At 52.8% G+C, this 16,901-nt stretch overlaps 1 protein-coding gene across 5 annotated transcripts in view; it reads right to left on the bottom strand.

Annotated features, from left to right (window-relative positions):
• Myh14 (myosin heavy chain 14) overlaps nucleotides 1-16,901 on the bottom strand; it is a 67,086-nt gene that overhangs the window by 10,262 nt on the left and 39,923 nt on the right. For all 5 annotated transcript variants that reach the window (XM_021166764.2, XM_029479395.2, XM_029479397.2 and 2 more), the window contains 16 exons: nucleotides 16,535-16,695; nucleotides 15,712-15,820; nucleotides 14,902-15,033; nucleotides 14,080-14,286; nucleotides 13,484-13,621; nucleotides 12,987-13,110; nucleotides 12,690-12,861; nucleotides 11,237-11,449; nucleotides 9,650-9,794; nucleotides 9,252-9,458; nucleotides 8,604-8,708; nucleotides 8,365-8,517; nucleotides 7,242-7,490; nucleotides 5,997-6,209; nucleotides 848-1,060; nucleotides 94-255 (listed from right to left, as the gene is read on the bottom strand). In XM_021166764.2, the coding sequence (XP_021022423.1) occupies nucleotides 94-255; nucleotides 848-1,060; nucleotides 5,997-6,209; nucleotides 7,242-7,490; nucleotides 8,365-8,517; nucleotides 8,604-8,708; nucleotides 9,252-9,458; nucleotides 9,650-9,794; nucleotides 11,237-11,449; nucleotides 12,690-12,861; nucleotides 12,987-13,110; nucleotides 13,484-13,621; nucleotides 14,080-14,286; nucleotides 14,902-15,033; nucleotides 15,712-15,820; nucleotides 16,535-16,695 (2,703 nt within the window). The remainder of the gene's footprint in view (nucleotides 1-93; nucleotides 256-847; nucleotides 1,061-5,996; nucleotides 6,210-7,241; nucleotides 7,491-8,364; nucleotides 8,518-8,603; nucleotides 8,709-9,251; nucleotides 9,459-9,649; nucleotides 9,795-11,236; nucleotides 11,450-12,689; nucleotides 12,862-12,986; nucleotides 13,111-13,483; nucleotides 13,622-14,079; nucleotides 14,287-14,901; nucleotides 15,034-15,711; nucleotides 15,821-16,534; nucleotides 16,696-16,901) is intronic.

Here is a 16,901-nt window from a genome sequence, read left to right as displayed (position 1 = left end):
CCACCCCCCCACCCCCCCGCTGCTGGTGAATGTGATGGGACCAGACCTCGGATCCTGAGTCCCTGGCACCTCCCACCCTCGAGCCCCCCTCACCTGCATCTTCTTCAGCTGCTTCACTGCCTCTTCCTTGCCCTGCCCAGCAGCAGATGTCTGTGCCTTCAACTCCTCCAGTTCCAACTCCAGCTTCTTGCGGGCAGCCATAGCCAGTGCCCTCTGCTTCCGTTCCTCATCGCGCTCTACCTCTGCGTCTCTCAGCTGGGGGCAGGGTCAGAGAGGTTAGAAGTCATGGCACCCAGATTTCTCCTCTGTGACTCATCCTACCTTGGCCTTTTGGGTCCCTCCTGGCCTCTTCCCTCCTGCCCTGTTTTATATCTATTTCCTTTATGAGATTCAAAAGCTCCCCTCCCCGAGGTCACAGAGTAATAAGCACCGACTGAGGGAGAGGAGGCTCTTCGGTGGAGCAGATGGCAAAGTGTGCAACCTGGAGTCAGTCACTCTCACTGCTATAAGCAAGCCCCAATCAACTCAATGATTTACCAAAGGTGGACTGGAATCTTTTCTATGGTCACTCCATGTCCTTTCTATCAAAAGTAAAAGTCTATTTAAACTTCCTAAGGAAAAGTCTAGCCACACCTGCATCCACCCTGCTTGGTGGGTGGTGGGTGTGCTAGGGAATGCTGATATACTCCCAGTGGCACGGGTGTGTCCCTGCCTCCTGGCAGAGCAGAGAGGTGGCTCTCTGGGTGGACAGCAAGTGGACCCTGGGGAAAATGCTCACAAAGGGGAATCCCCTCCCACATGCATCCGCCAGGGCTGCACAGGTGCACTGCAGCCTCTTGCTCCATACCTGCTTGGCCAGCTGCCTCCGCCTCTCCTCACCGGCATCATCGCGGCCCTGCAGGTCGCGTTCATGTTGAGCCTTCAGAGCCTGCACAGTCACCTCCAGGCGCAGCTTGGCATCCTCTGCGGCAGTCAGCTCATCCTCCAATTCTGTCACCTGTGTCCGCAGGTCACTGGCTGCCTGTTCAGCCACCTTACGGGCTCGCTCCAGCTCGTGCACCTGGTGGGAAGGGGGAGTAAGTTTGAGGCCTAGGCCAGGATTAAGATGGTGTCCTGAGTAGAGGGGAGGCCAGAGTGATAGCTGGTAGAGTGGTCTAAGTGAGTTATTTCTCTCATTCACACGAGTTACTGAGCACCTACCAGTTCTCATCTTAAGTGATCTGAGAACATTTGATGAAAATGATCTGAAACATTTTAGTGTGTGATAATTGGTTTTGTTTTTTGTTTGTTTTGGTTTTTCAAGACAGGGTTTCTCTGTGTAGCCCTGGCTGTCCTGGAATTCACTCGGTAGACCAGGCTGGCCTCGAACTCAGAGATCTGCCCTGCTTGGGTTCTAAAATTGTTATTGTGACACAATCTAGAATCACCCAGAAAGAAAGTCTCAGTGAGGGACAGTGGGTGGCACCACACCCTTGGTCTGGGACTCGGGCTGTATTTTAAAAAGGGGGGTGCATGTATTCACTCTCTGTTCTTGACTGTGCATGTGACCATCTACTTCTCAGGCTCCTGCCTTGACCCTGCCAAAGATGGAGCAAAACCTGGAATTGTAAGGTGAATAATCCTTTCTCCCTCCCATTGCTTTTGCTGGGATGTCACCATGGCAGCAGAATCAGAAACCCAGCTAGAAGAGCGGGTACCAGACAGGTAGAAACCCACTAATCCAAACCTTCTGAAGTTAAAAAGAAAACTGCTTGGGGATGGGGGGGGGAAGTAAAAATAAAAAGCCCTAGCAGGTGTGTCTAACCTGTAGCCCACTAGCATGTTGCCTGACAATGGATACAGTTTGTTACAAACTCATGCACTCAGGGATAGAGAAATGCCTTAAGAGTTGATCACACTGGCTGCTCTTCCAGAGGATCCAGGTGTAATTCCCAGCATCCTTAGATAGCTCACAACCATCTGTGACTCCAGTTCCAGGGGATCCAGTGCCCTCTTCTGGCCTCTGAGGGTACTGCATGTATATGGTGCACAAACGCAAACAGAGGCAAACTACTCTCACACATAAAATAAATGCATTAAGAAAAAACTTGAAAAAAAAAATCAAAGGGGCTGGAGAGATGGTTCAGTGGTTAAGAGCACTGCCTGTTCTTCTGAAGGTCTTGAGTTCAATCCCAGCAACCACATGGTGGCTCACAACCACCTGTAATGAGAACTGACGCCCTTTTCTGCATCTGAAGACAGCTACAGTGTACTTAGACATAATAATAATTAAAAAAAAAAGAGCACTGGCTGCTCTTCCAGAGGTTCTGAATTCAATCCCCAGCATGCCCATGGTGGCTCACAGCCATCTACAAAAGGATCTGATGCCCTCTTCTGGAGTGCAGGTGTACATGCAGCAGAGCACTCATACATTTAATTAATTACATAATTAATTAAGCATAACAACCCCAAATCATAAAATTTCCTTAAAGATAATGAGATTTGTGTTTTCTTTGATTTTTGGTACAGTTAGTTCTAGAGACTGAACTCTGCGGGTGACAGTATCTTACATCGAGGTGAGGAGGGCGGACTTGCCTATTTAAGGTGCTAGAGGGAGAATAAAAACCTTCTTGACATGACTTTGTTTCCCAGTCAAACACAGGCGAACTAAACCTATAAAACCACCTCCAGCTGAGCCAGAAGGCACCCAGGAAACCGGAGCACATTTCCTGTTCAGACCCTGTGAGGTCTCAGCACCCACCCACGGCTACTCTCTTCAGAAAGCAGCCACAATCCCAGGCTCTTCCTGACACGGGCAATAACCCTGCCACGACCTTGAGACTCTCAGACATCTTTCTCTGTCACTGTGGCTGCAACCTTCCCTAACTGCACAAACCCATGACCATGTGGAATTTCCATTTGTGCGTGTATGCACACACACGTGCCACAATGTACATGCACAGGCTAGAGGATAACAGGCAGGAATCAGTTCTCTCCCTCCACCACGTTGGTCCCAGGAATCAAACCAAGGTCAGCAGCCTTGGCGGCAAGCACCTTTATCCTCTGAGCCATCTCGCTGTCCCCATCCTTGAATTATATTTGACTATTCACAATGCCTTGAAACTAGATCAAATGGTATGGAACTCATCCATTGTTCTCATTAGCACTGTCAACTTTGTCATCTGAGAGAAGAGCCCTGATTAAGGAATTGCCCAGATCCGACTTGTCCGTGGGCACATCTGAGGGAGGGGGGATGTTTTGCTTATTAGTTGATACAGGAGAGCCCCGTCCACTATGGGCAGCAGCATTCCTAGGCTATATAAGAAAGTTAGCTGAACTGGGCAGTGGTGATGCATACTTTAATCCAGGTGGCTCTCTGTGTTCAAGGCTAACCTGGTCTATAGAGTGAGTTCCAGGACAGCCTGGACTACACAGAGAAACCCTGTCTCGAAATACAGAGAGAAAGAAACTGAAAAGAAAGAAAAAGAAAGCTAGCCGAGCGTGAGGTGGTGAGTGAGCCAGCACGCAGGGTTTCTGCCCAAGTTCTTCCCTTGAAGCTCAGTGGGCTTCGTCCTAGCAATGGGAAGGCAATGAGAACACGCTTGAAAACCTATTCCAGCAAGAAGCCCTCTTCCTTCTCCAGAATGTAAGGCTTTCCCCCCTCGAGACCCCCACTGTGCTATAGGTGGAGGGTGCTTTCCAATGCTCATCACCTCCTATAGCCGTGAGCCTACAATTCTCTTATGAGGTGTAACTTTGACCCAGGCTTCTTTATACAAAGCAGCTTTATATATATATATACATATATATATTATTGGAGCTGGATAGGCGGTTCAGGGGTAAGAGCACAGACTACTCTCTTCCAAAGAGCCCAAGCTCAATCCACAGCACCCACATGGCAGCTCACAGCTGTCTGTGACTCCAATTCCAGAGGGCCTGACACCCACACACACACATGCAGGCAGATCACCAATGCACATGAAAATAAATCTTTTTAAACAGTTTTAAAAGGACACACCGCCATTGATATTTCAAAATAAAGACTATATTATTTTAAATCGTGTTTATCTATGTTTGTGTATGGGTATGTGCATGCGTACATCCAGTACACATCGAGGCCAGAAGGGGGCACCAGAGCCTCTGGAGCTGGAGTTACAGAGGGTTTTTAACTGCTGGTGTGAGTGCTGGGAACAAAACCCAGAGCCTCTGCAAGAACAGCCAGTGCTCTTGACCACTGAGCTGCCTGTCAGTTCCTCCCAATTACAATGAATGCACTATCTACCTCCATTCTTCCCTCAACTTGGGGGTTTCCATGTCTTCCAGAGAGGCAAAACTCCAGGCACCAGATACAACCTGTGGGAGACTCCGCTTAGCTGTCACCTCCTGGAGAAGATGCCTTTGCCCTTTAGCCCTGCAAATCTAGCTGCTGCCAGCTGCTTCCATGACAATCTCCTGGTTCCGACCTGCTGAGCACAGGCTCCATGTCCATCACATCCCTATGCCAGTGACCCACACTGTCAGCTGAGCCTAGAGGTGCAGGCTTGGGCGCAGGCAAGAGCTTGTGTTTAATAGCATTCCTATTATATATATGTGAGTGGCAATCATGTTCTGTATGTGACATGTGACTGGCAAGATATGGTGGCACATACCTCAACACACAGAAGGCTGAGGCAGGAGGATTGCCAGAAGTTTCAAATCAACTTGAGATTTGAAAAAAAAAAATGGAGAAGCTGGTTGTTGTAGTGCATGTCTTTAATCTTGGCATTTGGGAGGATCTCTGAGTTCAAGGCTGACTCTACAGAGCAGTCCCAGGACTGCCAGGGCTACACAGAGAAACCCTATTTGGGAAAACAATAAAAATAAAGAGCCAAACAAAACTGTGACTATGTGTGTGACCGAGTGTAATGACAATTTTGGTCTCTTTATAAAACACAGGACTATTACAAGAACATAGTTTTGTTTTAATCCCTGGCGTGGGGATTTGTGGCTGCTTCAGATTGTCCACAGCAGGTGACTATGATTTGCCTCCTGCTCTAGCACAGGTGGGATTTTAGCAGCAGGAGATAGTTTTTATGATTGTGTGACATTTGGAATTTTGGGGACTCTTCAGAGGGTGTATAAATGCTAGAGACCCAAGAGGCTGGATGGGTTGTTGGTTGTTAGTCATGGTTTGTTAAGCAGTTGTGCAGAAAGAACAAAGAACAAGAAGAAATTAGATATCCTGACAGAGAAGATCAAACTTGCCCCAAGGAACTCGATGCTCCTGATAAGCAGGAAGTAGTCCAACAATATCATCATTCCCCCCTTTTTTCTCCTATCTAGTCTTAGGGGGTTGAAAGAGAGGAGGGAGGGTAGAGAAGGGTGGAAGAAAGAAGAACCCACAAAGTAACCAAAGTCTAGCTACAATTCGAGAATTCTGTTCACACCATGCAAGTGTGCATAGAAAGCCCATTTGTGATTTGGTAAGCAGAGCGCTTGGCTATGTGACCACATGCCTGCAGTGTCTCCTATGTGACCACATGCCTGCAGTGTCTGCTGTGTGAGCACATGACTGCAGTGTCTGCTGTGTGAGCACGTGACTGCAGTGTCTGCTGTGTGAGCACGTGACTGCAGTGTCTGCTGTGTGAGCACATGACTGCAGTGTGTGCTGTGTGAGCACATTGCCTGCAGTGTGTGCTGTGTGAGCACATGACTGCAGTGTCTGCTGTGTGAGCACATGACTGCAGTGTGTGCTGTGTGAGCACATGACTGCAGTGTATGCTGTGTGAGCACGTGACTGCAGTGTCTGCTGTGTGAGAACATGACTGCAGTGTCTGCTGTGTGAGAACATGACTGCAGTGTCTGCTGTGTGAGCACATGACTGCAGTGTGTGCTGTGTGAGCACGTGACTGCAGTGTCTGCTGTGTTAGCACGTGACTGCAGTGTCTGCTGTGTGAGCACAACTTCAATGTTTGCTAGGTGAGCACATGTGTGCGCTCACAAACCCTCCGTCCCCACTGTGCCCACAGCCGGCTTACGTTCTTGCCCACGTCATCCTTGCTGCTCAGCAGTGCTTCCAGCTCAGCCCGCAGAGCACGGTTCTGCCTCTCCAGCTCCTCCCGTGCCTCCTGCTCCTCTTCCAGGGCCCGGGTCAGCGACAGGGCCCGGGCCTCTCGCTCCCGGCCTTCGGCCTCTATCCGTTCACGGTCTTCCACAGCCCGTAGTACTGCAGCTTTCTCCTCTGCCAGGAGCTGCAGAGAAAAATGCAGGGGGAGATGGGTTGATTGGAAGGAGGATTGGGAAGGGAGGAGGAGAGGGAGGAAGGAGATACTCGAGAGAGACAGAGTTAGAAATAAACACACATACACAAAGACACACAAGAAATAGACAAGGAGAGACAGCTAGCTGGCTTGCCCTGCTGGCCACCAAGGCTGGAACTATAGATGGCCACCACACCCAGCCAGCATTTACATGGGTGCTGGAGAGGCAGAACTGCTTCCTTCACTTTAACCAGGAAGCCACCTCACCCACCCTCTGAAAGTCTTTTAATCAGCTAGAAAGACACACGACCTTTACTGTAGACACTGGGGCTGGAAGCTCCCATTTGTAATTGATGGGCATTGTGGGCAGTGGACATGTAGGCAGGGATAGTTGAGAAGGGCTCTGACTTGTTTATGCCTCCCACATGCTGCCGCCATGATATTCTGACTCAGAGCTGTCAGCAATAGCACCAATGGCCGAGAGCCAAACCCTCCAAACCCGTGAGCCAAAACAATGCTTGTTATTTTCTAAGTCAGCTGCCTCCAGGGTCTGCTACAGTGACTGAGCGCTGACCGACACATGGACCTTTGGCATCTGCAATGATTATTTTAATCCTCCAGGATGTGGAATACTTGATATGATTCATGCTTTCTAGATGGGTAAACTGAGTCGGAGATGGGCGCAGCAATGCCCAGGACAATGAGTCAGGATGCAAGCACCCTCAGGGTAGGAGACAGGACGTTTTGTACATCATTGTTCAAACTGGGACACTCAAGCAATGGGCGATAGGCACAAGCAGGGCACTCAGGGTGGCCTGCTTTGTAAATGTGTTTGTGTGTGTGTGTGTGTGTGTGTGTGTGTGTATGAGAGAGAGAGAGAGAGAGAGAGAGAGAGAGTCAGCACCTACCTGGCTGACTTTTAAAACTTATCTCGAAAGTCCCCTCCCCTAGCAAGTTTCTCCCAGTATTCAAATGGGTTTCTGGTTCCTCAGGGTAGCCAGCTGGGTAAACCGAGGCACTCACCTGGTCAAATTTCCGCTGCTTCTTCTCCAGTGTGCTCAGGAGCTGCTTCTGTTGCCCCAGGTCCACAGTGGCATCGTCCAACTCCTGCTGCAGTCGCCGCCGGGCTCGCTCCAGTCGTTCTACAGCCTCAGTCTTTTCTGCCAGGCGCTGGGTCAGGGTCTCTGCCTCCCGGGCTGCACGGCGCCGAGCCTCCTCCCCAGCCTCCAGCACCGCGGCCTCTTCTTCCTGGCGTCGCCGCCATTCAGAGAGCTGCAGGGAGAAGGGTGTAAGGTGACAGCTGTGAGTGACTGTGGTGTGGACTTCTGGCGCCCCTTTTCCTGGGTGTAAACTGAAGTCTAAAGGAGGGAAGGAGCTGACCACTGGGACCTCCTGCCTCACAGCAGTTGAGAACTATCAACCTAGGTCTTCCAGGGTACTGGTACCCTCAGCATGACCCAGCACTCAGTTCAAATGGGATTTGCCCTTGGATCCCCACACCAAAGCGAAAGTGACAAATGCTGAGGAGGAAGAAGAAGAAAAGAAGGAGGAGGAGGAGAGAGAGAGAGGAAGAAGAGGAGGAAGAAGAGGAAGTGATAATCTGGGGACTTCACAGGATGGGGAAGAGTCTCCATTGGAGATGGGTTTTGAAGTACAAATAGGAGCCTGCCAGTGCAAGGCTCATTCATTCATTCTGCTGGCGTCTCTTAAGGCTTCCTATACAGATCAGGGTCAGTTATTTGAAGGGATTCAATCTGGTGGGGAGACACAAGGGTAGAACAGTCACAGCCTAAGGTGGCCAACATTTAGCCAGAGTAAAACAGAGAGTTGATGGGACAAGCGACCAACTACAAGGGAGGGAAGCCCCTAAGTCTGGAAGAGCAAAGGCCTGCAGACATTACTGGGAAAGACAGGCAGAGGCTCTGTCCAGGGTACTGGCAGCCACAGTAGGCTGTGAGGAAGGGTGGGCAGAGCCCTTGAGCTACCTATGGAAAGAGGAGGAGCTTGGGGGGGGGCAGGGCTCACCACCCACACTGTGCACTGTGGGAGTAGGGAAGTCAGGGGCAGGCATGGCAATGGGGCCTCAGCCAGAGAGACATCTGAAAGCAGCATGGGGCATGGTCCCTGGACGGGTGTGGCTGCCCACCTGGGCCTGTGTGCTCTGCAGCTCCCGGCCAGCCCGTTCCCTGGCAACCACCTCCTCTTCCATCTGCTCCCGAAGCCCGGCCGCCTCGGCCTCTAGGGCACGCACACGGGACCCCAGGGCCAGCTTTGCCCTGGTCTCCTCCTGCAGCAGTTCCTGTGGGTGGAAGGGATGACGGGGGTCAGGTGGAGTCAGCGGCAGAGAAGAAGATGGGGGAGGGCGTGGGGGACAAGCAGGGTCACCTGGGTGTCGTGCAGCTGGGACTCTGCACTGCTCAGCTCCTTGCCCAGCCTGATGGCTTTGGACTCCGCCTCACTCAGGGCTGTGGACACGCTCTCAAGTTCCGCCTGTGGAAAGGAGATCATGAAGCTGGCCAGGATAGTTCAACACAGTGGGCTTTATTGACACCTCTGTCCCAGATGTCCTGGCTGTGTGCATGGTGGGAAGCCAGTGCCTGGCCAGGGTCTAACAGAACTGACACAGAGGCCAAGTATTAGCAGTTTCCAGAGGAGAGGAACTTCTGCCATGTCACCAAGGTGGACAGACAGTCAATAGAAGAAACAAAAGGGGGAATACCATTCAGCAATGAAAGGGACGAGGGAGGGAGCTGGGTGTGGTGGCTCAGGCCACCTAGAACTTGGGAGGCAGAGGCAGGAGGATCTCTGTGAGTTCAAGACTAGTTTGGTGTACAGAGTGAGTTCCAGGACAGCCAGTGCTGCACTGAGTAAACCTGCTTCAAAAACGAAAACTATTTGAGCCAAGTCAGACTGGGGTGGAGTCATCTTTTTTTTTTCTGTCCGTGCTGCCCTATTTAGAGTGAAACCATTCACAGTCCGCTCCCCACCCCCGCCCCCAGGGATAGTCACATGACACCCCGTGACCCCGCCTACCTGGGCTCTCTGCAGCTTCTCAGCAGCCTCAGACCGAGCCCGCTCTGAATCACTGGATCGGCCCTGGACCTCCTGTAGCTGGGACTCCAGGCGTCGCCTCTTCTGCTCACCCTCCTGTCTCGAGGTCTGCAGGCTGCTCAGCTCGGCCTTCAGCTCGGACACCTCAGCCTCCAGGGATAGCCGAGTCTTCTCCCACACACCTTTGCCCTGCGTGGAATGGGTGGACTTTCTGAGCTCTACCTCAGAGCCTCCATACACTCAGCGTCATCGCTCACTCCTCATGCCCACGGCCTTTGGTTCAATATTTTCTTTGCATCAAGGATTCGGTTTAAGTAGTTATGCAATGAACATGTATTCAAGGCTATATCCCAGAGGGTGGCCGGTCGCTACCTACTCACCCTCCGGGCTTGCTCCAACTGCTCTGCCATCTCCACCAGTGCCTGGCTATGCCTCTGTCTCAGCTCCTGCATGGACACCTCATGGGCATGGGACTCCTCTTCCAATGCTTTCTTCAGCTCTGTCACCTCCTGCTCCCTCTTGGACCTTTGATGTGGGCAGGGGAGAGAGGACAGGAATTCAGAGCGGAGGGCAGTGGGATGCGAGGAGAACCAGATATGGTCTCTTTCTCCATTCTCGCTGAGGATGGACCCTGTAGTTTGTGCTTCCTGTGAGGGTCTGGATATGAAAGCTCCCCAAGAGCTCACAAGTCCCCCTGCCTCCGTGCTCAGCTGGAGGCGCTGTCTTGAGAGGATGGAGAAGCTTTAGGGCAGGGGTCCAGCTGACATAGGGAGGCAGGCGGAGGGTCATAGCCAGCCTGGGTTCCTGCAGAGTCCATCTGCTGTTCTGTGAAGATTGGAGCCAGCCCTACTGCAAGCTCCCGCACCACAGGCAGGAGACACTTCTGCCACTGTGGAAGCCACTTCCTTGCCATGACATCATGGGCTAAAACAGACCTTCCCTCCCAAGTCACCTCTTGTCAGGCGTTTGGTTGTATAACAGATACATTTCCCAAGGTATCTGGGTGGTGATGCAGAGGGGGAGGGGTTGTCAGGCATCACTTCCTATTTATTCCTCAAACCCTTCTCAAAGGGCCATTCTCAACAAGGCCTTCCAGAGCACAGACTTACCTTAAAGCTCTTTTATTACTTATGTGTGTGTATGTGGGCATGTGCATGTGACTGCAGTGCCCAAGGAGGCCAGAAGGGGGCGTCATATCTCCTGGAGCTACAGGAAGTTGTAAACCATCATGTAGTTGCTGAGAATTGAACTCAAATCCTCTGTAAAAGCAGCCAGTGCTCTAAACCACTCTCTCCAGCCTTTGGACTTCACTTAAGAGCTGGCATTGGGGCTGGAGAGATGGCCTAGTGGCTAAGAGCACTGACTGCTTTTCCAGAGGTCCTGAGTTCAATTCCCAGCAACCACATGGTGGCTCACAAGCATCTGTAATGGGATCCGATGTCTTCTGGGGTGTCTGAAGACAGCAACAGTGTACTCAGATAAATAAAATGAATAAATCTTTTTTTTAAAGGTGAATGTCTGTGAATTTAAGGCCAGCCTGCTCTACAGAGCAAGTTTCAGGACAGCCAGTGCTGTTACACAGAGAAACCCTGTCTCAAGAAACTAAAAACAAACAAACAAACAAACAAACAAAAAAGAAAAGTTCTCTAAGAATGGGGTAGTCTGAGGGCAAGGCTTGGGTCTGACTCTTCCATTCACACCTTCAGAGCTGGTGCCTGTGTGTGTGTGTGTGTGTGTGTGTATGTGTGTGTAGGTGTGTGCATGTGTGTGTATATGTGTGTATGTGTGTGTATATGTGTGTATGTGTGTGTATATATATTGTGTATATGTGTGTGTATGTGTGTGTGTGTATGTATGTGTGAGTGTGAGTGTGTGTGTGTGTAGCCTCTGTCCTGATGTGCCCCACCTGCCACACCCTCCCTGTCCCATCCACTATCCTCCCACCCCTACCCACCCCATCTCCTCACCGCAGCTCCTGCTGGGCGTTGGTGGAATCCAGAGTGTCCTCGAGCTCCCCACGTAGGGCCTCCAACTCCTCGCCCAGGTCCCGGCGCTGCTTCTCTGCCTTGGCTCTGGCTACCCGCTCAGCTTCCAGGTCCTCCTGAGCCTCAGCAAGGCCAGCCTGTGCCTCTCGCAGGGACTTGAGCAGCTGGGCACGGGCACCACCCTCCTCCTCTACCCTGTGGGTGTGACAAGGACCAAGGGGGTTGGTTGGCACCCAGGCAGGCAGAGCTGAGGGTTAGGTTCAGGGTCTGGAGCGATCAGATGTGGGTTCAAGTCCTGGCTCTGTCACTGGTCATGTGATTTCTCGTCCCCAATCCTTCCTATTCATATTCCTGGGCAGAATGCTACCCACAGTTCTCCTGGGTGATACCAGGCTCCTGCCATGTGCCCAGCCCTTTACTGAGATCTTTGGGGAGTTGTTGCTGTTTTCTAGGACAGGATCTTTCTAATTTGTTCAGGCTAGCCTAATACACACTCATGGCAATGCTCCTGTCTCAGCCTCGAAAGTGCTGGGCCATTTAACTGCTGTGTTTACAGTGGAAGCCAGAAGTGCCCTCAAATCATTTCTCCATCTTTTTTTCCCCCCGAGACAGGGGTTCTCTGTGTAGCCTTGGCTGTCCTGGAACTCATTCTATAGACCAGGCTGGCCTCGAACTCAGAAATCCTTCTGCCTCTGCCTCCCAAGTGCTGGAATTAAAGGCATGTGCCACCACTGCCCGGCTTAAGTTCATTCGTTCTCTCTCTCTCTCTCTCTCTCTCTCTCTCTCTCTCTCTCTCTCTCTCTCTCTCTCTTTCTTTTTTAAAGATTTATTTATTTTATGTATCTGAGTGCACTGCAGCTGCCTTCAGACACACCAGAAGAGGGCATCAGATCCCATTACAGATGGTTGTGAGCCACCATGTGGTTGCTGGGAATTGAACTTAGGACCTCTGGAAGAGCAATCAATGCTCTTAACCTCTGAGCCATCTCTTCTGCCCCCTCCACCTTAATTTATTTAAAAAGGTTTATTTTTATTTTATGCAACTGACTGTATGTGCGCCATGTCTGCAGTGCCCGTGGAGGCCAGAACAGAGAGTTGGGCTCCATAGGACTGCAGGTACAGTCATGAGCCTCCATGTGGGTGCTGGGAACTGAACCTGGATACTCTGCAAGAGCAGCCATTGTTCTTAACCACTGAGTTATCTCCAGCCTTCCTAATTCACATTTTATTCCTAATTCCATCTGCAATGGAGCTGTACCCACAAGCCAGGATGTCTTGGAAGGCCTCACATGCAGTGTGGTCAATGTGTTTCAAATAGGCGCCACAGCTTGTACGCAGTAGTAGCTCAATAACTGTGCGTGGAGCCCTCACACTTGAGGTCCCTCACATGCTGTGCCTTGGTGGGGGAGGCGGGGCCCCTCCTGGGGAGACCCACCTGAGCAGGGCAGCCTGCAGCTCATCCTCCTTGCGGCCCAGCTGTGCGAGCAGCTCCTCTGCCCTCTGCTTCTGCTCCACCATCTGCTCCTGAAGCTCTGAGCTCTCCCCATCCAGCCGTCGCTTCAGCTTCTCTAGTTCCTGGCGGCCCTTCTCCTCCTTCTTCAGCCGGTCTGTGGGCACCAGGACAGGGGCTGACTGCAGACTGAGGCCTGGCACCATCTGCCTCCTCCCTCTGACCCTCTGCCTGCAGGTCTCCAGTATGCACACAGCCCACCCTGGCTCCCCTTTGCTTTACCTTCCATGTCTGAGATTGTGGCTTCATATTTGAGCCTCAGCTTGTTGAGACTTTTGACTTTCTCTTCCTCTTCTGCTGCCTGTGAGGAGAACTCAGCCAGGCGCTCCTCCAGCAGCCTCCGCTCCTGGGGACAAAAGAGACTCAGGACCCTTGCTTGCCTGCCATGTCCCCAGCATCTACCCTTCCCTCCCTTCACCCTCCCCTCCTCTCCATCCCCGGGGTCTGGGCCCAGCCCACCTTAGGGACTCACGAATGGCATTAAGCCACCAGCACATGGAGGGATGTGGGCTGCTCTTTTGAACAACACTTCAGGACACCCCCAGGAGGCAGTGCACCCTAGCCATCACCCCCCCTTCACACACACACACACACACTCCTGCCTCACTGGACCAAGATCCCAGCAGGAGCCCATCTACTGTATCTTGCTTTGGTGTGCCCATGGTCCCCAGAGGCTTCCCCCTGCTGACCCAGGATGCGGTGCTGCCCAGAAGCCCCACCTTGCTCAGCTTGGAATTCTGGTCCTCCAGGAGCAGCAGGTCCTCTTCAAATTTCTTCATCTTAGCCTCTGTGGTCACCTTCTCCAGCTGTAGCTTCTGCCGGGCACCCTCCTCGGCTTCCAGGTGGCTCTCCAGTTCCTGTGGGGGTAGAAGGAATGAGGACCCCATTGCTGTGGCTTTACACGAGTCCATACCAGAGGTATGCAGCAAGCTTTTCCTTGCCTCCCCTGTTTGTTCATTCTTTGGCTTGACAACACTTACTGAGTGCATACCAGACACCATCACAGACCCTGAAGACGAGTAACGATTTCTATTCATGCACAAAAAGAACCCAATTGTCCCCCTCAGTGCACACAGATTTGAGAAAGTAGTCACAGGAGGGTGGCCTGCTAGGGTCAGGGCTGAAGACAGATGCCTTCAGAGCTAGGAGTCGGAGGTTGAATCCTGAGGAGGGGACTTAATTGAGGGATCCAGCGGCACCTGAAGCTGGATTCTAGTTCTCCACTATTTGAATGAAATCTATATAGTCTTTGTGCTTTGGACCCTCGGAGCTGAGGTGTGCGGTGGGGTGGACGGGGTGTCTGGGTCCCCCACACCTGGATATGCTGCTGCAGCCTCTTCTTCTCACTCTGCAGCTGCCGGCTGCACTCTTCTTCCTCGCCCACTCGTGCCTCCAGCTCTGTCACCACCAGCTCCAGCTCCTGCTTCCGGGCAGCCAGTCGCGCCCGCGTCTCCTCGGCTTCAGAGCAGAGCTCGGCTTCTGCTCTCAGCTGCTCAGCCAGGCGCATGCGCTCCTCCTCTAGCTGTGGATGGTGGGTACCAGTCAGGGGCCCCCTCTCAGGCTGCCCCCACATCCCCACCTCTTACCTCTCACCACCCAGCCTGAGTGCAGCCAGACCCTGTCCCTAGAGCCCTGGCTTCGTCCCCTCATCCACACAGCTCTGCCATAGCTCCACCCAAAGACCCACACTCACCATTCCACCCGTAACCTTGCTGTTGGCATCAAAGCCATATCTCAAGGCCTGAAGACAACCTTGAACCCCAGCCCTGCCCCTGCGGCTCACCATAGAAATTCTGTCCATCACACAGGCTCTGCCTAGTAGCCTTACTTGCCCTCCAGGCCCGATCCTGATACAAGGACGGACGGGCGCGTGCATGTACACACACACACACACACACACACACACACACACACACACACAGCCCCACCTCCTCACCCTCTTCATTCTGCCCTTCATATACTGTCCCGCCCCAAGCCCTACTCTTGACCATGCCCTTATGTCCACCCACCGCTCCACAACCCCACTCGGTGGAAGTGGCTCCACTCAAAAGCCCCGCCTCTCATACCATGGCCACACCCACACAGACCCGCTGTCCGGCTAGGCCTCACTCCTTGTGTTACATGGCCTGCTCCTCACCTGTGCCACTCGACCCTGCAGTTCCCCCACTTCACGCGCGCTCTGCTGCTGCAGCTCCTGAACTTTCTGCAGCTCCTGGGCACGCGCCTGCAGCACCTCATCCTGCCGTGTCACCTGCAGCAGGGGCTTCACCTGGGGAAGAGCACAGTGGCTCCAGGAAGGGGAACCCGCCACACGCCTGTCACTCTTGCTGATGTAATGATCCCTGGGGACCCGAGGGTGGTCAGGAGACCACTGGCTTGTTCTGGATCCAGCTGCACCTGAAGCTGTCTGTTCTTTTGATTTGTTTGTTTGATGGTGGTTTTACATGTTTAATGGAAGTCAGTTTTCTCCTTCCACAGGGTGGGTCCTGGGAATTGAACTCATGTTATCAGGCTTGGCAGCAAGCACCCTTAATCTGTTAAGCCATGATATTATACACCCTCCCCCCTTTTTTTCTGAGACAAGAGTTTATATAGCCCTGTCCAGCATCAGACTCTATATGTAGCCAGAGATGACATAGGACGCCTGATCCTCCTGTTTCCTGAGTTCTGGAATGACAGTTCTATGCATGTTGAGCAAGCACACTACCAACTGAGCTGCAGCCTCAGCCAAGGCCTCAACCCGTCCTCTCCAGTGTGCAGATTCCAGACAGGTTTCACTGCCACCCCCGTGTCGTGTCCTGTATTAGACCAGTTTAAATCGCTTGCCTTCTAAAGACTCCTGGGTAACGGGCGGGAAGATGGGCTCCAACGCACAGGCTCTGAGAACTGGGTGCCCCTCCCCCCGCCCCGGGAGCTGAGGCGTGTGTGTAGGTGCAGCCTCCCTCACCTTGATGAACAGCCTCCACCACTGCCAGTTCCTGAGCTTGAGGTAGGCGGCACAGTTTCTCTGCATCACCCTCAGAGCACTCTGCTGCTGCTGCCGTCTCTGGAAAGCCCTGTGGGGGACACCGCTGAGAGTGGGTGCTGGCCCACAGGAAGCAGCCACTCTACACAGGGGTCTTGTGTAGCTCTGGCTTTGAACTCTTGATGCTCCCACCTCCACCTCCATAGTGCAGGGATGACAGGTGTGCATCCCCACGAGGATGGAACCCAGGGTCCCACGCATGCTTGGTGAGCCCCCTGGCAACTGAGCCGAATGCCCCCACAGCAGACTTGACGATCAATCTTTCACGTCCTGCTCTTGGCTCTGCTCAAGCCTCACCCCCCCCCCTTCTTTCTTCTCAGTGCATTCTCACACACTGGCCCTGCCTTTGGCTCTCAGCTCTCCACATTCCCCAGGGTCCCTGGGCAAGGTCCATAGCCCCCAGCTTGGGGCTGGGCTATCCCTTCTACTGGCTATTTGTTCCGACAGGAAGAGCATGTTTTACATCTGTCTGCATTCTGAGACCGGCCAGGTGCCCTGCCGCGGGGCCCTCACACAGACCAGCTTCTCATACTCTTTCATCCGGGCATCTTCATAAAGACATGTCACCCCTCCAGCTGGGGTCCTGAGCAATTGGTTGGGGCCAAACAACGTGTCTGGCTGGACCCCCAACCTTTTGAGCTCAGGCAGCATGCAGCACCCCAGCTCCCTCTGAGTGTTTGCTGGCCTCAGGCCTAGCCTTGGCCTACAACACCCGACACAGCTTGGCTTCCTCAGGCTTCCTCACCTACGGGCCAGGTAGCCCCGTGCCGCTGCCTGGAAAGACACTATGATGTCGGTGACTTTCAGGTCCCGCTCCTCCTCCAGCTGGGCCAGGACCCCTGCCCGGAAGAAGATCTTGCTTTGGCCAACACGGTACAAGTTGGGGTCTAGCTCCAGGGCCTGGATCTGGGGGATGAGAGTGGGAAGGGGAGGAGATAGAGAAAAAGAAACTGCATGAGGAAGGACAATGGGGCAGTCCCCCCACACACACCTGGATCCCTGTCCAGACCCTACACCTGCTATCAACTTCACCCCACCCCACAGGCCTCACGAAACATCTTTCTGAAGGTCCAATGCTTCCTATACATCTCAGCCCAACAACAAAGGCCCTG

This window comes from Mus caroli, unplaced genomic scaffold (assembly GCF_978045245.1).
Source record: "Mus caroli unplaced genomic scaffold, Mus_caroli_1 scaffold_8, whole genome shotgun sequence".
Classification (NCBI taxonomy): Eukaryota; Metazoa; Chordata; class Mammalia; order Rodentia; family Muridae; genus Mus; species Mus caroli.
The sequence above is the reverse complement of the archived record's forward strand: the minus strand, read 5'-3'. Positions and strand labels throughout refer to the sequence as shown.